Source organism: Eufriesea mexicana, unplaced genomic scaffold (assembly GCF_001483705.2).
Source record: "Eufriesea mexicana isolate 0111107269 unplaced genomic scaffold, ASM148370v2 scaffold202, whole genome shotgun sequence".
Classification (NCBI taxonomy): Eukaryota; Metazoa; Arthropoda; class Insecta; order Hymenoptera; family Apidae; genus Eufriesea; species Eufriesea mexicana.
The window spans coordinates 1,187,495-1,214,731 of record NW_016908372.1 but is presented as its reverse complement, the minus strand read 5'-3'; the positions used below and the strand labels follow the sequence as shown (position 1 = coordinate 1,214,731).

At 36.6% G+C, this 27,237-nt stretch overlaps 1 protein-coding gene across 4 annotated transcripts in view; it reads left to right on the top strand.

Moving 5' to 3' along the window:
* LOC108555632 (neural-cadherin) overlaps nt 1-27,237 on the top strand; it is a 424,295-nt gene that overhangs the window by 34,089 nt on the left and 362,969 nt on the right. For 2 of the 4 annotated variants that reach the window (XM_017911405.1, XM_017911404.1), the window contains exons 2-5: nt 18,335-19,710; nt 20,349-20,396; nt 24,079-24,270; nt 26,104-26,350. In XM_017911405.1, the coding sequence (XP_017766894.1) occupies nt 18,405-19,710; nt 20,349-20,396; nt 24,079-24,270; nt 26,104-26,350 (1,793 nt within the window). In that variant the 5' untranslated portion in view covers nt 18,335-18,404. Of the gene's footprint in view, nt 1-18,334; nt 19,711-20,348; nt 20,397-22,448; nt 22,458-24,078; nt 24,271-26,103; nt 26,351-27,237 lie in introns of all 4 variants that reach the window. The other 2 variants (XM_017911406.1, XM_017911407.1) reach the window with 2 other exon arrangements.

Sequence of the window (27,237 nt, the reverse complement as noted above, 5' to 3'; positions counted from 1 at the left end):
GTAACATTTCATTTCTTTGTTATCTTCGTTGTTTTTTCAACATGCACATGCAAGATGTCTAATGGAATTGTACTTGAAACATCTCTTCTCCTGAGGTTCAAAAGTTACAGGTCTAGTTTTCCCCTTACTTCTTTGGCAGTCAGTTCAGTTTTAAAATTATTTATTTTTTTTCTTTTTTGTGCGTTAACTCCCAGGCATTTGCAAATACACGTTCTAGAACATACATAAGATTTTAGTTATAAGCATTGTTTTTTCTATTTTATTCCCTAAAACTGTAATTTGAAAACTTACCTGTCTCACACGCAATGTGAGTTACAATATCACGTTCAAATTTACATTCATACATGAAAAATTCCTCTGTAATGGAACATGTTTGCTGTTCTTATCCTTCTCATAGATACCGCTGTATTTCACCCATATTTCAATTCCTCCCCTCTGGTTGAAATTATCAGATATTGTACCTACGCATTGTTTGTTAACCCATTCTGTTTATACTTTTCTATATTTCTTGATTCTTTCATTGTACATTCATACAGGCCTTGGAATTATGGCATGAAGACCACTGTTTCAAATGATATCCATCTTGATCCTTTCATCTATTGACACTTCCAATTTCCTTCTCAAATTTTGTTTTCCGCACTCAAACTCATGGCTTACATTCTGTTGGCAGTCCATAATCTCCTAATTTATTCTTTTGCTAAGAACATGGACAACCTACACACATTCCTCTTTACATTACTTACCTGAAGTCTGAATTCTGAATCCATCATAAGTGCCCTTGTCATCTCTATGGTGGATTTGTTCTTCCTATCAGCAACTTCATTGCACTGCGATGTCTTGGCTGAAATCAAATCATGCTTTATTTCCTTTTGATGTAACCAAACCTGGAAGTATTGTCCCACAAACTCACCTCCATTCTGAAACTTAACACATTAGTTCTGGACATTGACATTGACCACAGAAATCAATATTTATTCAGAACAGGAACACAACATACCTTTCTATCTCACTGTATTCTATATATCTCCTTATCTGTCAAACCTATCTTCTTTTCTCAATCCTTTTATCACCACCAAATATATCTGACTTGCATGTCATATGGGTAGTCGACCTAGAATCCAAAAGACATATTGTAACTTACATATTTATATTACTGTGTCAATTCCACCTTGGCATAAAAAATAATTCCTACCATATTTTTCTCCTACAACACATTGTCTATATATTTCAAGGGAATATATTCCTTACAGAACCAGGCTCTGCTGTCGCTAATAAAAGATGGAAAAAGAATTTCTTATATCTTACACTGTTTATTTTAAACTGCAGGTTATGTTAAAACAAAAACACACATACTTTTGCATGATGCAATCTTTTTCTCCGTTCCGGAACAAGACGGATCAATTAATTAGGAAACAGGTTGATCTATAGAGTAATTGCGAAAAAACTAAATCAAAAATCGAGGTTACGAAAATCGAAGGCACGATACAAAACGACGCAGCCCGAACTGCCACCCCCTCACGCCGTCGAGACTGAATTTAGAAAAAAAAGACGAAAAACGAAGAGAAACTACTGATTCTATCAGAGAAAAGACTGATCTATCGAGTGATTTAAAAAAATCCAAATTCAATATCGGATTTTGGGATAACTAAGCCACGAAAGATAACGACGCCGTACGACTTGCCGCGCCCTACCACTTTCGGTACAGTATTTACAAAAAAAGCGGTGAAAATCGACTAAAAACCACTGATTCTATTAGAGGAGAGCCTGATCTGTCGAGCGATAATGAAGAATAAAATTTCAAAACCGAAGTTTCAGAGAGCTAAGCCACGAGAGATAACGACGCACCATGACCTGTCACACGCGTCCACTTTTGGCACTGTATTTAGAAAAAAATCGGCGAAAATCGAAAAAAACCCACTGATTCTATTAGAGGAGAGCCTGATCTGTCGAGTGGTAATGAAGAATCAAATTTCAAAACCGAAGTTTCAGAGAGCTAAGCCACGAAAGATAACGACGCAGTATAACCTGCCACGCCCTTCCACTTTCGGCACTGTATTTAGAAACAAGACGGCGAAAATCGACTAAAAATCACTGATTCTATTAGAGGAGAGCCTGATCTGTCGAGTGGTAATGAAGAATCAAATTTCAAAACCGAAGTTTCAGAGAGCTAAGCCACGAAAGATAACGACGCAGTATAACCTGCCACGCCCTTCCACTTTCGGCACTGTATTTAGAAACAAGACGGCGAAAATCGACTAAAAATCACTGATTCTATTAGAGGAGAGCCTGATCTGTCGAGTGGTAATGAAGAATCAAATTTCAAAACCGAAGTTTCAGAGAGCTAAGCCACGAAAGATAACGACGCAGTATAACCTGCCACGCCCTTCCACTTTCGGCACTGTATTTAGAAACAAGACGGCGAAAATCGACTAAAAATCACTGATTCTATTAGAGGAGAGCCTGATCTGTCGAGTGGTAATGAAGAATCAAATTTCAAAACCGAAGTTTCAGAGAGCTAAGCCACGAAAGATAACGACGCAGTATAACCTGCCACGCCCTTCCACTTTCGGCACTGTATTTAGAAACAAGACGGCGAAAATCGACTAAAAATCACTGATTCTATTAGAGGAGAGCCTGATCTGTCGAGTGGTAATGAAGAATCAAATTTCAAAACCGAAGTTTCAGAGAGCTAAGCCACGAAAGATAACGACGCAGTATAACCTGCCACGCCCTTCCACTTTCGGCACTGTATTTAGAAAGAAAACGGCGAAAATCGACTAAAAATCACTGATTCTATTAGAGGAGAGCCTGATCTGTCGAGTGATAATGAAGAATCAAAATTCAAAACCGAAGTTTCAGAGAGCTATGCCACGAGAGATAACGTCGCACCATGACCTGTCACACACGTCCACTTTCGGCACTGTATTTAGAAAAAAATCGGCGAAAATCGAAAAAAACCCACTGATTCTATTAGAGAAGAGCCCGTTCTATCGAGTGATAATGAAAAATCACAATCAAAAATCGGAGTTTCAAAGAGCTAAGCCACGAAAGATAACGACGCAGTATAACCTGCCACGCCCTTCCACTTTCGACACTCTATTTCGAGAGAAAACAGCAAAAATTGAGAAAAGATATTTCTGTTGATTAGAGAAGATTCTACTGTGATGAGTCATAATAAAATATTCTAATACTGAGCAGGAATTTAATAAATCTAAGCGAAGAAACGTAACGGGGTAATTCGATTTTACATGCACTCACACTTCCGTTACTATACGTCGAAAATGAACTGTCCAAATCGGAAAGAAATTGGCCTACTGATTAGGATACATTCTATTCTAACGAGTGATATTGAAATATGGCAAAGCAAGATCGAAATTTCCAATATTTAAACGATAACGATAACACGTAACAACACAGCATAATTTGATACACACTTGCACTTACATCACTTTATTTCATATATGTGAAATACCGTCGAAATCGAAGAAAGAATAGGAAAACTATTAAGAAACTGCCTGTGCCGAGGAATGCTAACCAGTATCTTTGTAGACAATCGAGTTCTGGAATCTACGATAACACGTGACTATTCTGTTCTATTATATGATTTGCACTTACACTAATTCATGTCGCACATGTGTCAGAAGGCGAGATTGGTCCTTTCGTAAATACCACGAAGATGTTACAAAAGTTGTTCAATGTTCCGAAAGAATAATTGATACCGCATATTATCGTTGTTGAATATTTATTTCGTCAGTTGCTGTAATTAAAACACTAATCAATGATGGCACTACTTTACGAAACGTATTGTTCTGACACTGAGAATTTTACTTAAACGTGTGTAAACATTTGTCCATGTATTACGGGCATGACGAATTCGCGTCGACTAGAAATGGGCTGCGATTGTTTCAAATGTGCTTCTGTTATGAAAATAATAAATTAAGAAATACTTATTTTCCACTATAGAAAACTTATAAATTAATAAAATTAATTATTAAATTAATTATAAAAATATATTGTATAGTAATATATAATATATATATATGTATTAGTTACAAAGTTTGATACATAAGCAGTATGATAATTTTTATTGAACATATTTTTCAAAAATTCTGCGAATGCACGATTAATAACGCGTGAAAGCTTTCTGAGATGTATAATGTGTATATATAAGTTATGTAAATTTGTAAAATTTGTTAAAAATTTTGCTTTTTGTAACTTTAAAATGTTGTTTCAAACACTTTTATGTTAAAAACTACTGTTACGATGAAGCAAATAGCACTTTTATATTGTTTCTGTAATGTGTGCATGTAATTCATGAATTAACTGCATAGAAGTTAGTAATTAATGGAAAACAAATAGCATCTTTGGTATGAGTTCATGTCCTCTGTGCAATAATTATTAATAATTAAATAATTAATTAAGGAAAAATTTATAAATGTATAAATTATTGTAAATATATATTTGTTTCTGACAATAGTTTACATTCCATTCAGATATTAATTATACATACTTATACATACTTATTTATTTTATGCTTTTGACCTTTTTAGTAATTCTAGTGTTAAACTGAACGATATTCTTCAGTAGTACAAAGATTATGCTGTATCATTTATTCAATTATATTGTCAATACAAATCTTAATCAGTAATATTCATTTGGTAATTCTTGCAGAGTTTACTTTCCTTGAAACAAACCTGCAAACAAAATTGCTCTATTACTCTCAGATTTCGAAGAATATTAGTTTTTCCAAAAATGTTTAATTTATGAGATCTTTCTCCTACTCACTTTCTATGTGCAATTGTATTCACTTCTGTTGCAGAACTTTTATTCTATAGATAAGTGGCAAAATACACAGCTTCCATCCACAATTTCTTTTCCATTCTAATCACACAGGACTGCTCATGTGTTATTCAATAATGTTCGATTAAACCTTTTCATTCAGCTGAGGTGTTCACAGTGTCGTATAATCCAGTATAATTACTTTCTGCCTGCATCAATTTTTGTATTCTAGACTGTTAAACACATCTCCCTCCATTATAGCATCTAAATCTGTGTGTTATTCCACTTTGCTCTTGCTGCTGCAACATAATTAAACAATCTCTATAATGCTTCAGTATATGATTCCATAAAATATATCATTACAAAATTAGTAAAATCTAAGATTGTCATTGCATACCTATTTCTGTTGCATGGCTCTGGTTCTCTAGGCCCACATATATCAGAATGTATAGTTTCAAGCTGCTTTTTTGCCTGTGTTCTCATGTCTTCAAATGGTGTCCTCAATTGTTTTGTATAGAAAAAGTATCCTGTATTTTCCATTTCCTACCTTTAGTAATCTTTTTGTTAATTTCATTGTCAATGCTTTATTGGATAACTCTTTCATGTTCCCTATGCATAGTTAGCCCAATTTTCTGTGCCTTCCATCCATTAGTCTGTTCCATCGCTCTTTGAAAAAAAGCAGACTTTCTTTTATTAGCTTGATGTCTTTTTCTTTCCATTATGCTTTTAAAATAATAATCTAAATGATTTTTTCCAAAGAATTAGACTTTTCACATATCTCACACAGAGAATACACTTTTTAAGTCTTGTCTTTTCTTCCTAATCCTAGAAATTTTTCTGATTTTTATCCCTATCTTTCAAAACTGAAGCATTTAATTTCTTTATTACTTTTATTATTTCTCAAACACGCAATTTCAAGATGTCTAGTGGAGTTGTGCTTCAAATATCTCTTCCCCTGAGCTCTGAAAATTACAGATTTATTTTGCTTGCTTGGCAATCTTTTGAAATGTGAAATTATCTATTCTTTTCTCTTCTTTCTGCATTAAGTTCCACATGTTTGCAAATAGACAATACCTGTGTTGCAATATGGTTCAGATTTTAGTTATAAGCATTGTTTTTTGTATCTTACTTTGTAATACATGTAATTTGAAAATTTACCTGTCAGCCATGCAATGTGAGTTATTATGTCATGTACAAATTTAGATTTATACATGAAAAATTCCTCTTTAGCAGAATATCTTTGCTGTTCTGTATCCTTCTCATGGATATTCTTTAATTTTACCCATATCTCATGACTTGACGTACAGGTTGGTACATGAATTAATAATACCTCTCCTATGGTTGATATTATCAGATTTTGTAATAACACATTGCTTGTTAACCAATTCTGTTCATAATTTTCTACATTTCGTAATTCTTTCATTATATGTTCATACAAACCTCGAGATCACAGTACAAAGTCCACTCTAAATTTTTAAGTATGATATCCATCTCCATCCTTTCATCTATTGATACTTCAAATTTCCTTCCCGAATTTTGTTTTCCGTACTCAAACATGTGGCCTACACTCTGGGTCCATAACCTGTTGATTTATTTTTTTTTACTTAAAACATGCATAGCCCACACAAATTCTACCTTACATTACTTACCCGAGGGCTCCTTTTGTTTTCAACGCTGCCATAATCTCATGTCATTCTCTCTAGTTACAGATTAATTCGCCGTTTACAGTTGAAAATATCCATCACACAATTACCGTTCAATAATAGCATATACCAGAAGCACATAATCAAAGTTAGTAACCGATTCAAATTCAAGCGCCTTTGATCAGCGCTATCTATGAGTTTGGACTGGAACCTTGGACTGTTGTATCGTTTGAATTTTCATTCGCTATTAGAAAATTAACAAGTTACTCAATTTCTGCGAATAATTTATGAACTTTTATAATTTCATCGTAAAGGCGCAGCCTTGGCGAATTTTCTTATATAACTTTTGATATAAATTTGTCCCTAATTAATTAATTATTAATTATTATTCTACCGAGTGTTTGAATTGTTGTCGAAGACGCCATTGGTTTTTCGTTAATTATTATTCTTTACGCAATTAATTTATGAATCTTTATGCACTCGTTAGAAAAACAATGTTCTTGCGAATCTTCTCATATAACTTTTGTTCATATTTTGATTCTAGTTTCTTTTCGTATTAAATTTTTCTACGCTAGATCGTGACGATCATCGTTACGAAATCATGGACGCCATCAAACGATAATTAATAACTAACAATTTAGAGTTAAATTCTTTACGAAAATTATATAGGAATGTTGCCTGAAGTTCCAGATTTACAATGAAATTATAAAAGTTGATAAATTAATTACGGAAATTGAGTAATTTATTAGTTTTTCTCTGTCGGAGCCCTTCTATCCTTTTCTATCCCCTCTTCGTCCTTGTCAACCACGTGACCAGCTCTGCGACGACCTCCTTGCTTATTCTATATTTCTATTACTTTCTTGATTTTTGAGCCCAAATCATAGATGGCGCTGATCGCAGGCGGTAAAATTTGTATATATTCGGGAGAAGGAAATTAATAAATTTCCAAGTTCCCGTATTTAATTCGTGAACATTTATAGTTGCACATCAAAGTTAGAATTATAGTCAACATTCTTATACAATGTTTAATTTAATAATTAATATTTACATAAGTATTCTTTATTGTATAAATATATTAATTTTATTTATAATATTATAAATAAATTATAAATAATAACATTATAAATTTTTCGTGCCGTTCCGTTCACGTGATAGTTAGTTGCCATGTAGTCCCTTTCGGGCCATAGGGACCGGCGAGGCCTGAACGGAAAGCGCCGGTACCCAGGAACCGGCATGACGTTTAAAATATTAAACAGAGATCACAGTGTGAAATAATCCTCTTTCCGGACAAGACGCTTTTGAATTTTTACCTCTATTCCTTCGTGTCACCCTTAAACTGTCTCACCCCCTAATCGAGACAGTTTCAGTGTTCGGGACGCAGTACGATCCATGAACCGACTTTGTGAACCAAAGTTTCGCGAAAACGCGATGATTTAGCCGGCAGCCAAATGATTAAGTCCTCGGCTGATCACAAATCACGGTGCCATACCTGGAATGGATCGGACGTGATCGAAGGATCAAACTGTTGCTTCCTAGTCCCGGCACTGCGAGCTGCGAGCTCTAAATTATGCTAGCCGGTAGACTTTCTTTCCCCGTGGGCGTCGATGTCGATGGTAGGCATTGGTAGTCGGATAGAAATATCGGAGATAATCATATTCTGTCTTTAGCAACGGTGATTTATCGTTACAAGGCCGGTATCAACGCAGCCATCTTCTAGATTTATGGGCCAGGCGTTCTTAAGAAGGACAAGTTCTCGATCAGTTGTTCGCTCGCTGTTCTTGCTTAGGCAGATATTGATCACACGTGAAGGGTGGAATATAGGTGTGGTGCCAAGAAATGGATAGGTATATACCTGTTATATATTATATTTCACTCTTGTAGATTGGTGCAGAAAGGCAAGATTTTTAGGCAATTTGGCCACCGTTCATGGCATCTCACGAATACGTCACTGTTACTTTTATTCTTTCTGATGATTTGCAAAAATTTTATTCTAGTCCAACTTCCAGTTTATATTTCAAGACTAGGGACAGTGTTCTCCTGTATCATAGCGTTGGAACTCGGATTGAGAACGTTATAGACCGATAAATCCTTTTAGGCTACGTCGGCTAACACAATAACTACGAATCGACGGAGAATAAGAACTGCCATCGTACATCTTTTTGAGGTGCTCATAATTCTTACATTTCGTTGGGGTGAAAATGACCATTGGCCCTTAGTCAAGGTAGGAATGAGTAAAATGTTTCGAGTAAAAAATGTTTTGAATAAAATGTCTTTATCAGCTGGGTCTTTTTAACCCTTTGCACTCGAGAGGCTCTCTTCAGTCGCCATTTGATAAAATTTCGAAGCTCGATATTAATTAATATATCAAATTTAAAATAACGTAACATTGTGTGAAATATCGAAATTGAATAGTTCTACGTGTTAATTATACGATTTCTTATTTACTGCTCAAAAAATATCATCAGCCTTATAGCAGAAAATTTTTCAACTCGTACCCTTCTTTAGCCAAAATATCGTCGAGCGCAAAGGGTTAATGACTGAGTGTCAACCGACTGTTGGTCATCTAACAATAGTTTTTAATTGTAACCTCTAGGATTTCCAAACTTAGCACAGCTTAAACGATCATTTTCCAATATTTCATACAAAATTCTGCGTTAGCAGTGTTGTCACTTAGTCCACTTGATTTCTCGATTCCAATTTTCCCACATCTGCTATCTCCTTTGAATTTCTTCCTCTTTCATTTCTCCATCTACCGGTAGTTTCACAGGTCATCGTAGGTTTAGTGTCAATCATCGTTGGTACTCCAGCGAAATTTCGTTCCACGTTAGAAATCGACGTACAGGAAGTAAGTAGGACACGAGGCAAAACTTAAGAGAGAAATAAAGATGGTGGTAATAATTCAAAATAAAAGGAAGCAAAGAAAGCTTGAAAAACTCGAAAGTATATCGAGACCAGGGACGTTCCATACAGCGTTGGACGATGCGTGTAGAGATTGACGACCGGGAGCATTCGCCTTCCGACATTTAGAAAATCATACTGATCGAGCAGCGTGAAATCGTGTGGGCGCGCGCGCGTGTTCGTGGAGTCGCGCTGCGATAAATCTTCGCCGTTAATAGGCTTATGTCACGATTTAACGCGAGTTCCTCGGGTTCACCACGATCGGAGGAAAAGGCTGCACGTTCGGTCCGGTAATGTGCCCGTAAGCGGATTGCTTCATCGTGAAACACACCGGGTTCCACGCTGCGTTTCGCGAGGGAAGGTGCTTGGATAATTTCAACAGATTCCGATGTCAATTGCGAAACCGTGGAACGAATGTGTTAGCTTCTGCTGGTGGTACTTGCGGCTCGAGTATGCAGTGCGTTACTATGGCTTGACGTATAGTAAGACGGTTATATAAAGTGGTTTTAATTAAGTAGTATTTATAGACTCGAGTATCTCTTCATTACTTTCTGCATTTTTTTGGTACTATGTAGCATAGTCTGATAATATTCTTAAACTTGGTTTACCTGTAAATATTTTCTGAAAATTTTTTGCGTATAGACACGTGGTATTGGAAACGAGTAAAATATGGGGATTAAATTTGTAAGGTAACTTATGCTCTGGGTAAGGTAATAATAACGGAATACAGGAAATTCTGGGATAATAAATAATCAGCTCTTGATAATCTTCACGAATAAAGATGAAAAATTGAAGATTAATATACGCATAAATTTCCTTTCAACTATCAAATAAAAATCGTCCATTTCGAGAATATTTCCGATATAAAAATATGTTGGGGATACTGATCGATGGAACTGAAAAATTCTCAGACTGCAAAAGACTATCGTCCAAACAGAGAATAACCTATGTCGAAAACAGGGTTATTAATATTCAACAGAAACTTCTCTTCTTGGTTATATTTTATATTTCTTGATATAAAATAAACGAAGGCTCGAGGTTCTGCTGCACAGGGTGGGCTGCCAAAAAAGAGCGTGTCTTCGAGCCCTTCGGCAATATAGGTTCTATGACACCAGCGCGTCATTCAACCTAGCTTCGAGGAAAATTGATAAGCTGGATGGTTCCTCGAAGCAAAGTTAGATCTGGATTCAGAGTGACGCCATCCAAATAAATATTCCTCTCACACCTACTCGAAAATAATTAACGGAATCTTATATGTAGAATAAAAAAAGATAATTGGAAAAATGGAAATCGGTAAACAAAGTCAGACATAAAAATTGCATGAATAGCAGTTTTCATTAAGCAGAAAGCTAGTAAATAAGTCGGCAAATAAGCGAGAAAATAAGCCAGTAACTCAAAGAAACGTCATCTTGCCGTAGATCTCTATCTAATCCTCAGCGCGACACTATTTGCATACCTCTGCGCACATTTCACGGATTATCTTTTTTAAAGACGCTCGAGGGGAGAAAAATATAAGAGAGCTCATCCGAGCCTCGTGAAAGGCGGGAAAAGGTGAATGGTAGACGAAGAATGTTATCAAACGCTCCTGATGCCACGTTTCGCTAACATTTCTGCAGCGTTCGCATAATCGCGTAATAAGTTAATCTGTTTCAGTTATTCGGCGTGAAGGCTTGATTCCGCCTCTGATTTGCTGGCTCATGAACGAATAATTACGGTTTAGTTCGCGGTGGAAAGAAGTCCTGAATGAGAAAAGCGTGTCGTATAGAATACTTTCGCGAACTTTCCCCGCGCGAATAGTGGAAACGTTTTATCGAACTTCCTTTTACTTCACGACCGAATCTGTATTATGAAAATTATATTAAGGTAATTTTAATTTTGCCTGGTTGATTTTTAAACGGGACCACGGAACGATTAACCCCGGTTTATTTGAAAAATCATTTATTCCCGCGCTTTCCGTTTCGCTTTTGAATTTTTCTTGCTTATAGTGTTTTAGTTTTAATAATTATTATACAATATGAAGCTTATCTAAGTTCTAATTAAAATATGTGTATATTTGTAGTGGTTTTTAACGCGCGTTACGTGTACTTTTGATGGTGTATGTTGTACCAAATTGTATGAAATTAATTAATACTATTTACAAAATGTACTTCCCTATACATTTTTATGTTTACAATACTCGATTCATTAATTCGAGAACTATATACTATTAGGAAACGAGTATACTATATAGGAGAAAATTGTAAAATTATAAATCATTATAAATTATCATTTGCAATCAATATAATCTGTATAAATTATCTTTACGATCAATAGTTTATAATAACAATAACACTATGATTTATAGCACTATACGTATATGATTAAATTGTCAAACACGAGTCTACTGTATGCCGCAAAATTAGAAAATCCTGGATAGCAGAAAAATAACCAATGTTACCATCCTGCAGACACAGTGGCGTAACCCTAACCTCCACACACAGTTCAATCCATGCGTCATATCCTCACCCAAACCCAATTATCGCTGTTACCTCTTTGACACATGGCCTATCAGCTGCCCCGAGAACCAGCCTCAGCTTTGTGCCTTCCTTTCCATCTTCATCTTTTTTCTTTCCCGTGTTTAACCGTCGGTTGCTCGGATTTCAAAGCGGCATCCCATCGAAATGAGAGTGGGAACCCACGTTCTAAGAAGGAAGTCGAACCTCGCTCACAAGTGCATCTAAAGCTGGAAGACCCGACACACAGTGGGGAATTTCGCCGAAAAGCTGGCCAAAATATGAAGTCATCTTTTGATTTGTACAAAAATCGGTATCAAAGGTGATATCAAAAATTGGTACAAAAATTTCGAATTTTCAAATTTGATGACCCGTATCTCAGTAATTCGCTATTATATTTCAAAATTTCATGCGTCGTTCGATGCGTTGAAACGTACGTACATACATAGCAAATGTGCCATAGTAGGAAAGCGGAATTTTGCACTTGAAAAATTGAATTTTGGCTAGCTTTTTAGGCAAAGATCCCCACTGTGCGGCGAGTGTCACAGAACGCCTGGTGTAGTCGATGTATCGTTTTCCATGGCAGGAGCCTTGCTGGTTCCAGCTGAAGGCAGTCATTTAATACGTTTCGAGGAGGGATTAGGTGTCGTGTTTCTTCGGACTTAACCGTATAATGCCCGCTCGACCCACGGCATCTGCTGTCCCTGCGAATTGTGACGTCACTGATTCGCAGGGACGGATAGTGTGACCTTATGCGATCTCATTGCTATCGGGGGCTGCTTTTACTTTTCGTCGGTCTTTGGTGGACAGAGAATTTATTTATTTTTCCTTCTTCTTTCCTGTTTTGTTCGTTTTCGTGAGATGGAGGCTTGTTTTGTTGGCGGAGTTAATCGAGTTAAGGGTAGGTCAGGAAGACTGAAATATCTAAATGACAGATGGATTGAATGTATAAAGTAAATCAAATCTGTTGCGATAGAGGTGTCTTTTGTGCTATACGCTGCTTTTCGGTGGATTTCTATGAATTATTGTCCAGGGAGTGATGATTATTTCTAGTGCCGCTCTTAACAGATAATTTTAATTAGCCTGTAATTTTGTTATATTATTCCCTAGGCCAGGAATACTGCTTTGCCCTGAAAAAGTACACCATTTGCTATAAAAATTCAATATTGTTAAATTTTTATATTAAAATTTTATATTTGGAAGGTGGTGAGTGGAAAAGGTAGTTCTTGGGGCTTATGAAAACACTCGAATATAAGTGAATTATATATGTAATTGATGCAGTATTCGTATATAAAAATTATGTATATCGAGCAATGAGATATGTACAGTAACAGATGAGCCTGGTAACGATAATCGAACGTTCGATATTTATAGGGTAATTTTACAGAAATGCAGAAGGAAATGGGTATTTCACGTCATCGTAAAACACTCCGCTCTTGGAGACGGGTATCTAATCTGTAATTGAAACAATTGATCCGAGTACGTAACGGTTAACGTCTAGACACCCAATACCAGAGACGTTCGCAATTACTCACTTACATTCCAAAGTTGTAGTTATATCGATAAATCTCGCAGTATTGTTCCTTCTTACGGAGAATAATTTTAATCGAGCGAAGAATAATTAGAATCGAAAACAGATATTTCAAACGAGTCGAGATTTTTCCATTATTGAATATCATATTTTCCTTCGAGTATGTCTGCAGATTGCTTGTCGATACGTGGCTACAGTAAATGATAACCTAACAGTTACATTTAAAACGATCTAATTTTTCCAACAGCGTCGCTAAAAATCTTCGAATACCCACTATTTTATATCCACGAATATCAAACTCGTTATTCTCAATTCCGCTACTCGCACGAGCTAACAAACGGAAGTCACTAAAGCTCCTCAATTCTAGCATATTCTCTGAACGAATCTCATTGACATCTGTTGGAATGACACGTATCATTCTCCAGCAATGCTAATTCCTCGAACAGTATCACTGAAAAATGTTGAACCTATAATTTTTGCAAATTTATACTTATATCTACCATCATCAAACTCGTTATCCAAATTTCACTATTCACGAAAACTAGCAAACGAAACTCATCGAAACTCTTCTTCAATTCACCTAATTTTTTCGGTATCGAGTTAGTCCAACTTTTTAACCAAGCTCATAGACGTCCCTGAAATTGATCATTATTCTCCAGCAGTGCTCGGGATAAGCTCATCTAATTCCCCAAACAGTGTCAGTAAAAAATGTGAACATTCTCTAATTTATACCTCTATCCACCAATATGAAACTCGTTATACGAATTTCACTGTTCACAGAAACTAACTAAAGAAACTCATCGAAGCTCTTTCTTAATTCACCTAATGTTTTCAGTATCGAGTTAGTCCAATCTTTCAACTTAACAAGAAATTAATCCGTTCTCTCAACGAATCTCATAGACATCTCATAGGCATCTCCAAAAGTGACGTATGTATATTAGATCTGATGTTCTAAACGGTGTCACTGGAAAACCTTGTACACCCTTTATTTTAGATCCAACAATGTTAAACTCGTTATCCAATTCTGCTGCTCACACGACCCAACAGACGTACCTCGCTGAAACACCTTCTCAATTCAGCGAATCCTCTCGATATCGAATTAGTCCATCCTCTGAACGACCCTCGCAGACATTTAGATATCTGTGGAAAAGGTATGCAAGAGGCGAACGCGCGACAGAACGGGAAGAAAGTGCAATCATCGCGTCATTGTCTCTTTTTGTCGGTGGAAATATCAATGCTGGTGTCCGCTCGGTTCCGAGCCAGAGGCGGGAGAGACGATGAACAATGTCCACAACGTTGCACCGGAAATAAGAACCGGCGCGTACAAGTTGACCATAGTCATTTAGCGACCCCCCTCCCGTTCCATTTGATTCTATTCACGCCCCGGGAGGACCGGACGTGAGGTCAGCCGCGGCTCGTTTAAGTTCGAAACTGCCCCGGTGAAAAAAGAGCCACAAAGGATGAGACATTTTCGCGTGACAACGCGCGACAACGCCTCCCTCGCTGGTTCAGCCTCATTTCAATGTTGCCTTTTCAATTTCTCGTCGCGCCTCCAATGCCGGACAAGCAGGAATTTCGCCTTTCCAGCCCGAGTAGTTTGCACGGTGATTCGGTTCCAGCCTCACGGTTCGCGTGGATGTCTGCTCGGTCGTTGTTCAGAGATTGCAAGATTCCAAAGATGCGAGACCTTTCGGGTTCGTCAGTCGTCGGGTGAGTCGGTGTAGATGAAGTAGGGCAATGGAATGGTATGATCCCGTTCTTTACCACTCGGTATATTCTGGTATTTATTCAAGATTTTAGATACGATAACTCTTTTTCAGAAATTTAATAGCAATCGATTAATGATATTTTCCTCTTTCTTCAAACTTTCCTCGAATTTTCCTCGAATCTTCAATTAAGTATTCGGTAAAAAGGTGAAAGAACACATCGACCTGCATCTTCTGCAGTACTATAGTATCTATATGCTACTATTTACGCACACAGATTCTTTTATATTGGATAAATAACTTGATTTCGTTTCACTTGAAATATCAGAAACTAGGATGGAAACTGACTTCCATTTCTAATGCAGTAAAAACATAAAATATATAAACACGTATTGTTGTATAAAATAATGTGTCAAAATAATACTAAAATGCTTTCAACTTTCTGACTGTATCATAATAGTAAACTAGATATTTTGAAATATAATCGGAATTCAAAATAGGAAGCTTCATTTTCCCAAATGTCATGTCGGAATGATTATTATTAAAGTATGCACAGATTCGAAATAAGCGGGCCAAGTATAATTTTGCTAATTTCAATTCGCAAATTGTTCAGTCACGAGACCTGCAGTTGGATCGTGATGCGGATATAAAATCTCTTGCTCGTCGTTGAAACAGCAAATGCAAACTCCACCGTGAACGCACCGTTTCGCGAATAGCATACGTGGAAATTATCTACTCCAAACGTCCACAACATGGTATTCCATATGGTATCAGCAGAACGATAAGCAGCTAAGTGTTGAAACGTAATTTAAAGCCAACCCTCTGCAATCAGAATGGCACGAATCCCGCTAATTATGCCTCATCGTCGTCCCATTGAGACCGGTTCGCCTTTCATTTCAAACAGATTTCAGGAATCAATACGAATCGCGATTGGACAATAAGACGAAATAATGAAAATGTCCAATGAATCGTTAATTTATGACAGACCAGGTAAGCATCGATTTATTCGGCTGATTGATATTTTACATGAGTTTGTTAAAATTATTCCACCACATTTTTGGTAATTTACACCGGTAATTTCCATTTTTCATGACTATCACGACAAAAATACCATGAATATCATCGATAATGGTGTTAATTAATTTTTAATAAAAAGTGGGTTAAATAATTTGTTTCCATGAAATATTTACGTAGCTTTGAATATATATAATTTATAATTTTCAAGAAGGCAGTGTTCCCAGATAAAATAAGTTGCTTATTGGAATACCAAAAGAAATTCAAATACACGTATTATTTTTAAAGGAAACGATACATTTTCATACGTATCAGTAATTATAAAAGTGGTCTAATTCGCGTACCTTTGACGTTAATGAATTTCAAGATTAATTACAAAATTTCGATGGAAGTACATACTGAGCCGAACCTAAGTTTAATTTTTTGCAAAATGAATTTGCGAAAATAATTTTATATTTTTCTATCACAAATAAATCCCGTATCAAATAAACGATAAATACATTCGATCATTAATAATGACAAGCATATACATAGCAATTTTAATTTAAGAAATTCTATGCGAAATAACAAAATTCCACGACAATAGTTTCTAATGTACATTATTCTCATATGCTCGGTATCATTTTGAATATCTAAAAATTAGGTATGAGTAGTCAAGTATTAAACGTCAATAAGGTACTTTACGTGTAACTCATGGTATAGCTCATACTATAACGAATGCACGAAAAATATCTATGGCTAATATCAATATCACCCTGCCTCGTCACGTCGACGCAGATGTGTTCGCGTGTCCGTGTCTGTTTAAAGGGAAGCATAAATCTGAATCAGCCAACGGATTATGGTCGTCGAAATAATTTATCGTCGTTTCCGGATTGTCGATCTTCGTTTCTAGCGCAATTTTCGCGAGATAATCGACATGGGAACGCGTGACGTTTCGCAACTCCTTAACTCGAGGAGCCGAAGCTGACTCAAATATCGAGGCAAAAAGGAAACGTTGATGGCCTGAATAGCTTTCTCTCTTTCAAACGGAGAATTCATTTTTCGTATTATTTTATTTCCACACTCGTCTGATTGTCTATTATTTGTGTCCCTGTTTCTCTTTATTTTAAGAAAATATTGTGACGTTTATATTTATTACGAATAATAGCTGAGTCAATCAAGCAGCAAATTATACTGTACGTTTATAATTTAATTATCTTTAATTGATGCTATATGACGATATTGCTGGAATATTATAAATGATAAGTGGGACGTCTGTCATGCTTATTTAGCGTCATTTAGTAGATTTTAGTTCCACCGAGTTGACTATCTTTTGTCCTGTTCCTTTTTCACCGTCCTTTAGCTGCCAACGTGGCTTTGTCAATTATACCGTGATATAAAATTATAATGAAATGCTTTGAAAGCTTCTGTTTAAATTAAATAAGATTATTCTTCTACAAAATTTTTAATATAGATGTAATACGTTATTTGCAATAATAATAATGTCTTCTATTCTTTTTATCAATTTAATAGAATTCTATCATATAATGCTTGTTAAAAAAAAAATAATTAAAAAAATAATTCATCTTCTTAGCAATATTTTAACTTTTAATACTTCCGTACGTTTATATCAAGTATTACTTTATACTTCTACTCGATCCAACTCCAAATTTGATAGAAAATTGCAATTTTGTGACTGTAGGAAGTTCTGGCTAAGTTAACCTGATTAACATGTGAGCACTAGAGTCACTTATCTCTACCAGAAGTGGTGCAATGAAAATAAAGAAGCATACGCAATTATTATCCTGTTTGAGTAAAAATCAACATTAACTTTGCCGAAATTAATTTACATTCAACAGTTGCAGAAACAAACAGTCCGGAACAAGTCAACTTAATCACATTGCCGATTCTAGTGTTAATATAACACAATTACTACATAAGAATTTTTATATTTCATACATACCTTAAATTTATTATACCGAATATAACATTACACTGTAATTTACTAATATTAATATATATATTAAATATCATATATATATAATTAACATTTTCCATAGCATAAATATTAAATTATCCATGTAATAATATTCGATATCCAAGGATATTCCAGTACTCACCTGTCACAACACTCGCAGAATAATTGCATTTACTTAAAGCCCTTGCTAGAATTCCAAGCACTTACCCAACTCGATTCACACAGCCCATCTTCCATGTCGATAGCCATAAACCACCCTCAACGCTGCTTCACGCACCCTCCCACTCACCAGCGCGTCTCTTCTTCAATTTCAGATGGTGTCAGCACTCATGGTCTAGTAAAGGAGCGAACCTACTGAAAGCGGAGCGGACAAGAGGCAGCACGATGTGGCGTATACTCGCGTTCGGGGTCCTGCTGGTGGCCACGGTGTCGGTGGGTGGCGATAAAGTGGTAGTCCTACCCCATGACGTTTACCCGGGCTACGAGGTGACGTTACTCGAGACGAAACAGCCGTCGAACTTTCGTCTAGTGGATAATGGTTTTTCCAAGTTCTTCACCGTGCTCGGGAACGGTCTAGTGATGACCACGTCCGACCTGTCGCCGCTGGTCAACCGACGAGTGAACCTGGTTATACTGGAGGAACTGGCCAACAACACAGAGACGCATTTCCTTCATCTGTACGTGATTAATCGCAGAAACATGATCACCTTCTCGCACGACCAGCTAGGTATCGGAGAGGTGCTAGAGAATTCCGCAGCGGGCACCTTGATCGAGGGTTTCCCAGTGTTGAGGGCTCACGGGAGCTTCCCGGTTCACTACATGATCCTGCCGGACGAGACAGGAGACAGACCGTTCGTGCTGAAGCAGGAAGACTCGAATCAGATGGGTTTTAACCTGACGCTGAACAGCCAAAAGGAAGGTGTCAGGATGGTGACCGCAAAGCCTCTGGATAGAGAGATCAAGCGACTCTACACGGTCGTGATCCACGCCTCTGACAGCTATTTGCTCAGCAGCTCGCAGATCAGCGGCGTGGTGCACGTGCTGGACGAGAACGACAACAGGCCAGTGTTCGAGAAGGAGCTGTACATTTTCGAGATCAGACCGATGAACTTGGGCAGCGTCAGCGAGAACTCGGTAGCTCTTCCGGAATGGAAACGTTTCTCGACGGTGGGCAAGGTGCTGGCCAAGGATGCTGACGGAGACAAAGTCGCGTACAAATTGATCACGCCGAGCAGTCTGCTGGTCGTTGTGCCGCAAACCGGAGAGCTAATGCTTGTTGGAGAGCCGGAAGTCACCATGGAGCAGGACACCGAGTGCGTGGTTCTTGTGGAAGCTCACGACGTCCGCACACCGAACAAATCGTCGGAGAAACCGGCCAAGGTTGTCATTCGGTTCTTGACGTCCAATCCGACGTCCGAGGTAGCGATTCATCGGATACAGAAGCGACGGGTGACCAGGGCTGTTAGACCGACGAAGAAAGTGGATTTCACGGAGGCTGACGGCGACAAGGAAGGAAAGATAGTGTTTTATCTGGAGAAGGAGAACGAGAAGGAGACGTACAAGATTAGAGACGAGAATAAGTGGGTCACTGTCGACTCGAATGGCTCGGTCATTGTGAAACAGAAATGGGATTATGAAGAACTGGGTTCGGAAAAGACCATTGATTTTTGGGTGACTATTACGAACACAGGTAAGGAATCTCCATACATTTGCTTCCCATATACTTACACACTCGCGAATTTTCCCTTTTTTTTCAAAATCCTGTATCCATTTTGTTTTTTAATTTCTTTTTTTTATTTTTTGTTTTTCTTCTTTCATTATTAAACGAGAAGGATATTTTCGCAGTTAAAGGGTGATACTGAAATTATCGTAGGCACTTACTTTTGGAGAGTTTTCGAGGACATTAAAATTTTTTATTTATTATTATAATAAATGAAATTCTTGCGATTATTGTTACTCTTTGATAGGATTCTCATTTAGAAAAATTAAACACTGCGCAAGTTTTTACTATAAAGTATAATACAAATGATACCTATGTTATTTACAATTATTCCATCTTATTAATTCTCGTTACCACTCTTTAATTATTTTATGTTATTTTGTATTCTTCGTAATCATATATCTCTATTAATTAATTTATCGAAATTAATACCTTTGAATTACAAATTTCATTTACAATCAAGTTACGTAAATTACGCCTCTTTTTTCAGTATCGCTCTCCACAGAAACTAGACCTTCAAATTCTTCCAAATTCTGTACGAACACAAAAATTAATTTGTCGTTTCCCTTAATTAATCTTTATTTTGTTCCTCGTCCCGATGGCCGAAGAACGGTGTTCATGGTACCACCCATCGTATATACGGTGTCCATACAAGGGTATAATTTGAATTTTTACTCGTCGCTATACTTCGTATACTACATGCATCGACCCATTCGCCATTCACGTCGTTTATCTATGCTGTGGCTCGGGTCTTCCTCTTCCTCCGCGAGCTTCCTCTCGAAAAAGGGGGCGGCAACCTGCGCTTCTTAGACACCGTGCACGATCGTACGAAATCGATCGATACAGTAGAACCTCGATCATCCGGATTAACTGCGAAACGACTTCCAAACAAATGCTAAGCAAATTTTGAATCGTGTCATAAATCGTGAAAAAATTCATCAATTTCCAAACATAAATGCATTCGCGCGAAAGAAAATATACCTAATAAATAAAATAGAAATTACGACATAAATTGTACCCTTTTACATGTTTTCAAATTATAAACTTTCTCTGAAACAGATATTTATGCAGCATCCGTTCCGATGCTCTACCCATTGTAATTTGATGCAGAATTTCTGTATTCGGATTTCGGTCAACCGTGTAATGAAAATTCGCATAATCGATCATTCGTGTAATGAGAATTCGTACAATCAAAATTCGCATAATCGACGTTCCACTGTACATCGATCGACCCTCGCGATAGTAGCACGTGACAATTACAAGGGAGGCTCGGCAAGAAATATGAAAGGGTTCGATGCGAACCTTTTTGCGGGCGGCTCGCACGTTGATACAATTTCCTTTCGGAATGGGTAATAGTTCGTGCGGTGGTAGTCGTGCGCTAATTACAATTTCACCGAGAAAAATGAGCGGGACGCGTGTTACGCGTGAAGGGGCCGGAAGGAATTAAATTACGTCGTATTCCGGTGCGTTAACGTTATTTAGCAACACAGTGTGCTCGCGAAATTATTACGTTGTCATGGTTCTGAAGAACGTCGACGTTTGAGATTTTTCTTGAATTGAATCTGTTTACTTGCAGCTTCACGATGAACTTTGATTTTTGATTTGATTTTTCATTTTTGTCATTTAAGGGCGAACATACCTTTGATTTGAGGAATTTCCGCTATGATAAATCTAGCTCGCTGTGAATTTTTCATGCCGAAATGCACAACCATGATCTACATTTGTAATGGAATTTTTTTCATTGTACTTTAACATGCATAAAGTTTGTAGAAATTCAATAATTTTTGAAAAATTTCATCGCAAATGAAGCAGACATGTTGGAACTGATTAAAATTAATTACTCTTTCAATGCACGATTTTTCATTATTAAATCACTTTAATTCTGCATTTCTATGAAATCTGGCAAAATTGGAATGTTTTAAAGTTGAATGCTTTATTGTTTTAAACTAAAATTTGGGAAATTGGAAAATTGAGAAAATGTCTCGGCATACTATGCATAATTCACTTGAATACGTCTATGCCAATTTTCATGAAAATGGGTCGAGAATAAATACACTTAATGTACCAACAGACTTCATAAAATGTATTTCGAAATAAACGTCTTAAAAGGTTTTCAGTGTATGTGAAAAATATATACGGGAATACTTATGAATTAATATTGGAATATTCATTATAAAATAATACATAGAAAAATAATGGCGTACAAATTGCTGGTTTCAATCGTCTGTTTCATTTGACTACAGGCTATAATACCGTTTATACTATATTCATACTCCCACAGACACATATATATCATTTTCACGTAAAAATGATAATTAATTGAAATGATACGATTCAAGTAAAAACTACTTTTATTTAATTATTTCCAAGTTAATTATGTACTTCTGGATTACACGCTTATACTACGTACCATATACACTTGAATTACTTAACAAGTACACTCGAATAATTAAATAACTGTACACCCGATAGACTTAGAAAAGATCAACTGTTTTTTTAACAAGAAGAAGGTATGTCTCATCCTTAACCTCATTTTTCTTTGAATACTAGCCCATTTAACGAACGATGATCCGTTAATCATTATGCAAGTCGCCCGCAAGAAATTCCAGGGTATTTCTTGCCGTACGTCCGCACTTTAATTATCCACGCTTTCGTGTCACTCTTATTAATGACGAATGTTTTCTTTCCCGCATTCTTGGCTTCCACAGGACTTCAATGTAAGTAGAAACACGTGTCATCCTTATTTTATTTTTTTTCTGTCCTTTCTTCGCGATCATTTTACGCATATGCATTAACAAAAGAACGATTTGCACATATCACATGTGATTAGCAGCAGCTTTCGTAGTTGTACGGTTTGCACAGAGTGCAGAAGTTTCGCAGCTTCTTGCATTTAATGCTTGTTTAAATCGGAGCTTGCTATGCCGATGGTAGAGCGCTATTTTGCTGAGTCGACAGTGTTTATAGGCGGTGACGGAAAGTGATGTAAGTTAATAAACCAAATTTCTTTGCCGATGAAAGCCTCGGTGACAGAGTGTTTGACGCTAGGTTGACAACGGCCCAGATAAGACTTTAAAGCCGATCCGAAGCAATTTTCCAAAAATTCGATCAGAGTCGGCGTTGGTTAGATTCTCTAAGGATATTCTCTACTTTCGAAATATTATTTTATTCGATCAGAGTAACATAATTATATGGAATATTTTATATTCTGTATGGTATTCTGTGTTCTTTGTATTTCATATAATATTAGACATTTTATTTCATATACAGTATTCCATACTTTATATTTTTATGATATCCTATATTCTATTATATCATCTATGCAATATTTGATTTAGTTAAAATAACGAAATTAGATGAAATATTCCCTATCTTACATTTGATATCCTACAGATATCCAATATGGCACCTGATAATTTAAATTTTATATATTATTATACACTCACATTCTGCATAATATTCTATAAAAGAATTCTATACAAGCGAAATAATAAAATCACGCAAAATTATCGGTTCTATCTAATATTCAATATTTTATATTCCATATCCTGCATTCCACATAAAGTTCCATAAAACATTCCTTACTCTTTGTTCTGTATTCTACATTCCACATAAAATTCCATATATCATTTTCAGTATGGTATTCTTTAGCCTGCATTCTGTATAACATTTTGTAAAATCTTTGACACAATTAGAGTATTAAAAAATTACATTGAAACATACTATATTCTGCCACACCCTCTGTGAAATATTCTCTATAATTTGACTAATAAAATTATTCAAAATATTCCATATCACGGTTTCCTATAACGTATTGTATAGAACATTTCATATTATATAATTTCTGTAACGAAACTTCAATACCCAGTCGGAATAGCCTAACAAAGGACATAACAGGAACACGCCAATTTCCAAAGGAATCCTCGACAATGGCGAATGAAATTTTCCCGAATCGTCGATGAATTTGCCCATCCCAATTTTATTACCATTCTCTACTACCCAAACCAGCCATTAATTTCATTTTCCACCATTACGGTCCACCAATGCGACCTTCGATCGGATCTCTTAATCCGTCCGTCACCTCTTCATCCATCGAATGCGTGACATAACTGTTTCCACCATGCTCGAAATAGCATGTACGATAGCAGAGTGCTCGATATACCGTGCACGGAGGAATTTCATTTGAAGGCTCGTGTTGGATTTAACAGGCCAAAGGTCAAAGCGTCAGACAAGATAATGTCAAACGATGTTCGGTCACCGCCTTTGAACACTGTCCACCGTTTTCTGTCAATGGTAGTCCACCGTTGCAGACCGGTATCAATAATCGATCGACGATTACAGACACGGACAATCAGCGTGTCATTATCAACGTGAAGGACGTTAACGACGAGCCACCGCACTTCATAAATCGGCCTCTGCCAATGGAAACGGTCGTACAGCTGAATGCACCGCCGAATACTCACGTGTTTACCCTTCAAGCCAGAGATCCTGACACCGACAGCAATATTCACTACTTCATCGTACGAGATCGCAGTACGTATGAATTGGATATTACCTGTTTATCCCGCACGTTGCCAATCGAGGCATGAAAACACGTCGGTGAAATTCTCGGACGTTGCGTGAGTCGCGTGTAATTAGCCGACGTGTAACGTTCGTCCAGCTGGGAATTACTCCGTCACGGGAATAATGCCGTAATTGCGAGCGAAATTATGACGAATAATCGACAGAAATGATAGAGGGGTTTGCACGTGGCTCACTCGTCGATCGCCACTGGCTTGGCTCCCGTGGATCGTCCAACGAATGCCGATGGATGATGGTTTATTCTGAAAATTCGCAGAAAAGTTTGCTAATGAAACGGTCAGCCAATGAGAAAATTCGGATTTTTGCGGGGCGTAGTAATCTTTTATCTTTGGTAGATTGCAGTTTATTTACTGTTAAATCGCGATGGAAACAGAATGTAAATATTGGATTGAACGATATTCTCTGCAAAGGAGAGATTTATATTTTTAATTGATCTTTCGTTGCAACGCGGATTAGATTTGATATCCAATAATTTTTAATCGAGCCTTAGCTCCATGTGAAAGTGTCTTTACAGGACAGGAAATTGAAAGGTCGTATAAAATTTCTAAATATATCAATTCGTTTTGGAACACGAGAATTTAATTGAACGATGAAATTTTAACAAGAAAGCAGAATTTGGTCGTGAATCGAGAGTAAAAATTGTGTGGACCGATCGAAAATGAAATACTTTTTACAGAGACAGCTAGTAATAAACGAAAATTTCATGTTCGTTTTTTATTTATTCTTTTTTTTTTCATGCTATACTTTATTGGATGTAGGACCTACGTTCAATTTTTAACAGTTTAAGCTGGAATCAGACCAAAGCAAAATTGACAAATTCGTGCGCAACTGAAAAACATGGTGACCATCGAATGCGGCTTATCGAAGTTGAAACGTGAAAACGGAGAATTTTGGGCTCCATTTCGGATTAATTTTTTACAAATTGATTTTTGCGAGAAATAAGTTAAAATATCACTGCAGAAATGAAACATATTCGAAGTACTCGGGAAGTATGAACCACTATTTTTAGAATTAGTAGAATTTATTAGGATTAGAATTTGTAGAATTTATTAGGTATAATTTATATAATATAATTTATTTGCATTAATTTATATATTTAGGTATATTTTATATAGGTATTAATTTAAAAAATCAATTTCCAGACTTGTCAGGACCAACGATTTCTGTTCTAAACCGAAATCTATTACATTGTTGTATAAACCATCACCGGTGACGTGATGTTAATTTGATTTCATATGACTCTTGGTATTTACACCAAAAATAAAGGAAAATCTAATTCCAATTTAATTCCTCATAAAAAATATCCTTTCGATTCGTGAATTTTCGTAAAATAATAAAATCACAGTAAAAAGTAGTAAATGACAAAGAAATATCCAATTATACAAACGATAAACTTCTGTATAAAAATACATTCATCAAATTAATATCACGTGGCGATTAGTGATAAGAGAAAGGCACGTTTCCAAAGAACACTTTGAAATCCATAAAATATTTATGACATCCGTCGACATCAAAGGACAATTCCAATTACGATTTTCATTAGTCGTGGAAAGAGAAAACGTTGATATAGAAGAATAGAGAAATAGAAAGGGAAGAAAAGGAAAGACTATGAAAATTGATCCCTTTGGTTGTTTTAGTTCGTCACAAAGGTCCCCGTTGTACTATCGAGATCGCTTTTCATGAAATATCCACGGGATTGCCGCGCGAAGCAACGGATCCCTTCCGTTGGCTGTCGGTGGCCGTAAAATTAAGTGAAAAACAAATGGCACACGTTTTGCTTTGCAGCTGGAGGCCGTTTCGAGGTAGATGAGCGATCCGGCGTCGTACGCACCCGTGGGACCGATATCTTCCAGCTGGACATGGAATACGTTCTGTACGTGAAAGCCGAGGATCAGAACGGCCGTTTAGACGAGAAGCGTTTTCAGTCGACTCCTGAGGAACGGCTATCGATCGTAGGTGGAAAACGCGCGCCGCAGTTCTACATGTTGGCGTACGAGAAAGACGTACCGGAAAACCAGAAGAAGGACTCCGAGTGAGTTGAATGTTCTCGTGCTTTTCCTAGCGTCGACGTTATTCGTGTTCCAGTCGATTCTAGGGGAATTATGGGGAAATTATGATGCATGAAGAGATGATTATGGCCGGAGACTCATGTCGAGATATCGGGGCGATAAATATCGGGAATATCTTCGAAATCTCTATAAAATTCCAAGTAGAGAGCGTATATATATTTTATATTACATAACTTTTTGAACGCGTTATTTATAATATACATTTATATGTTGTGTGTGTATATTTCATGGGTATATGTTGCAATGAAAACTCGAAATCAGTTAAATCTAATTTTAGTTAAAGTTATTGCTATTTCTATTCGATTAGGAAATTTTGAAGACTTTATTAATCAGAGATTAAAAAAATTTGAATTTTATTCTAGAATAGAATTGCAAAAATAGAGAAATGAAGTTTGACAGAGTACATAGATAAATTTTCACGTTCTAACCCTTTGCACTCGAGAGGAGACTCTCAGTCACCATTTGATCAGATTTTAAATAGAGAAATGAAGTTTGACAGAGTACATAGATAAATTTTCACGTTCTAACCCTTTGCACTCAAGAGGCGACTCTCAGTCACCATTTGATCAGATTCTAAAGATCGTTGTTAATTAATATATCGAATTTAAAATTGCCCAACGACGCGTGAAATATCGAAGTAAAATAATTCTACGTCTTACAATTAATTTGCACTTCTTATTTATCATTTTGAAAATATCATCGTCATTATGGCAGAAAGTCTTCGAATTGCTGTTTCTCTAACGAAAAGATCGCCGAGTGCAAAGGGTTAAGTGTATTTATATTGTATGCTACTGTGATCTTTTCCTCTATGTAAATAAATGAACGAATAAATAAATAGTATCGGTGTTTA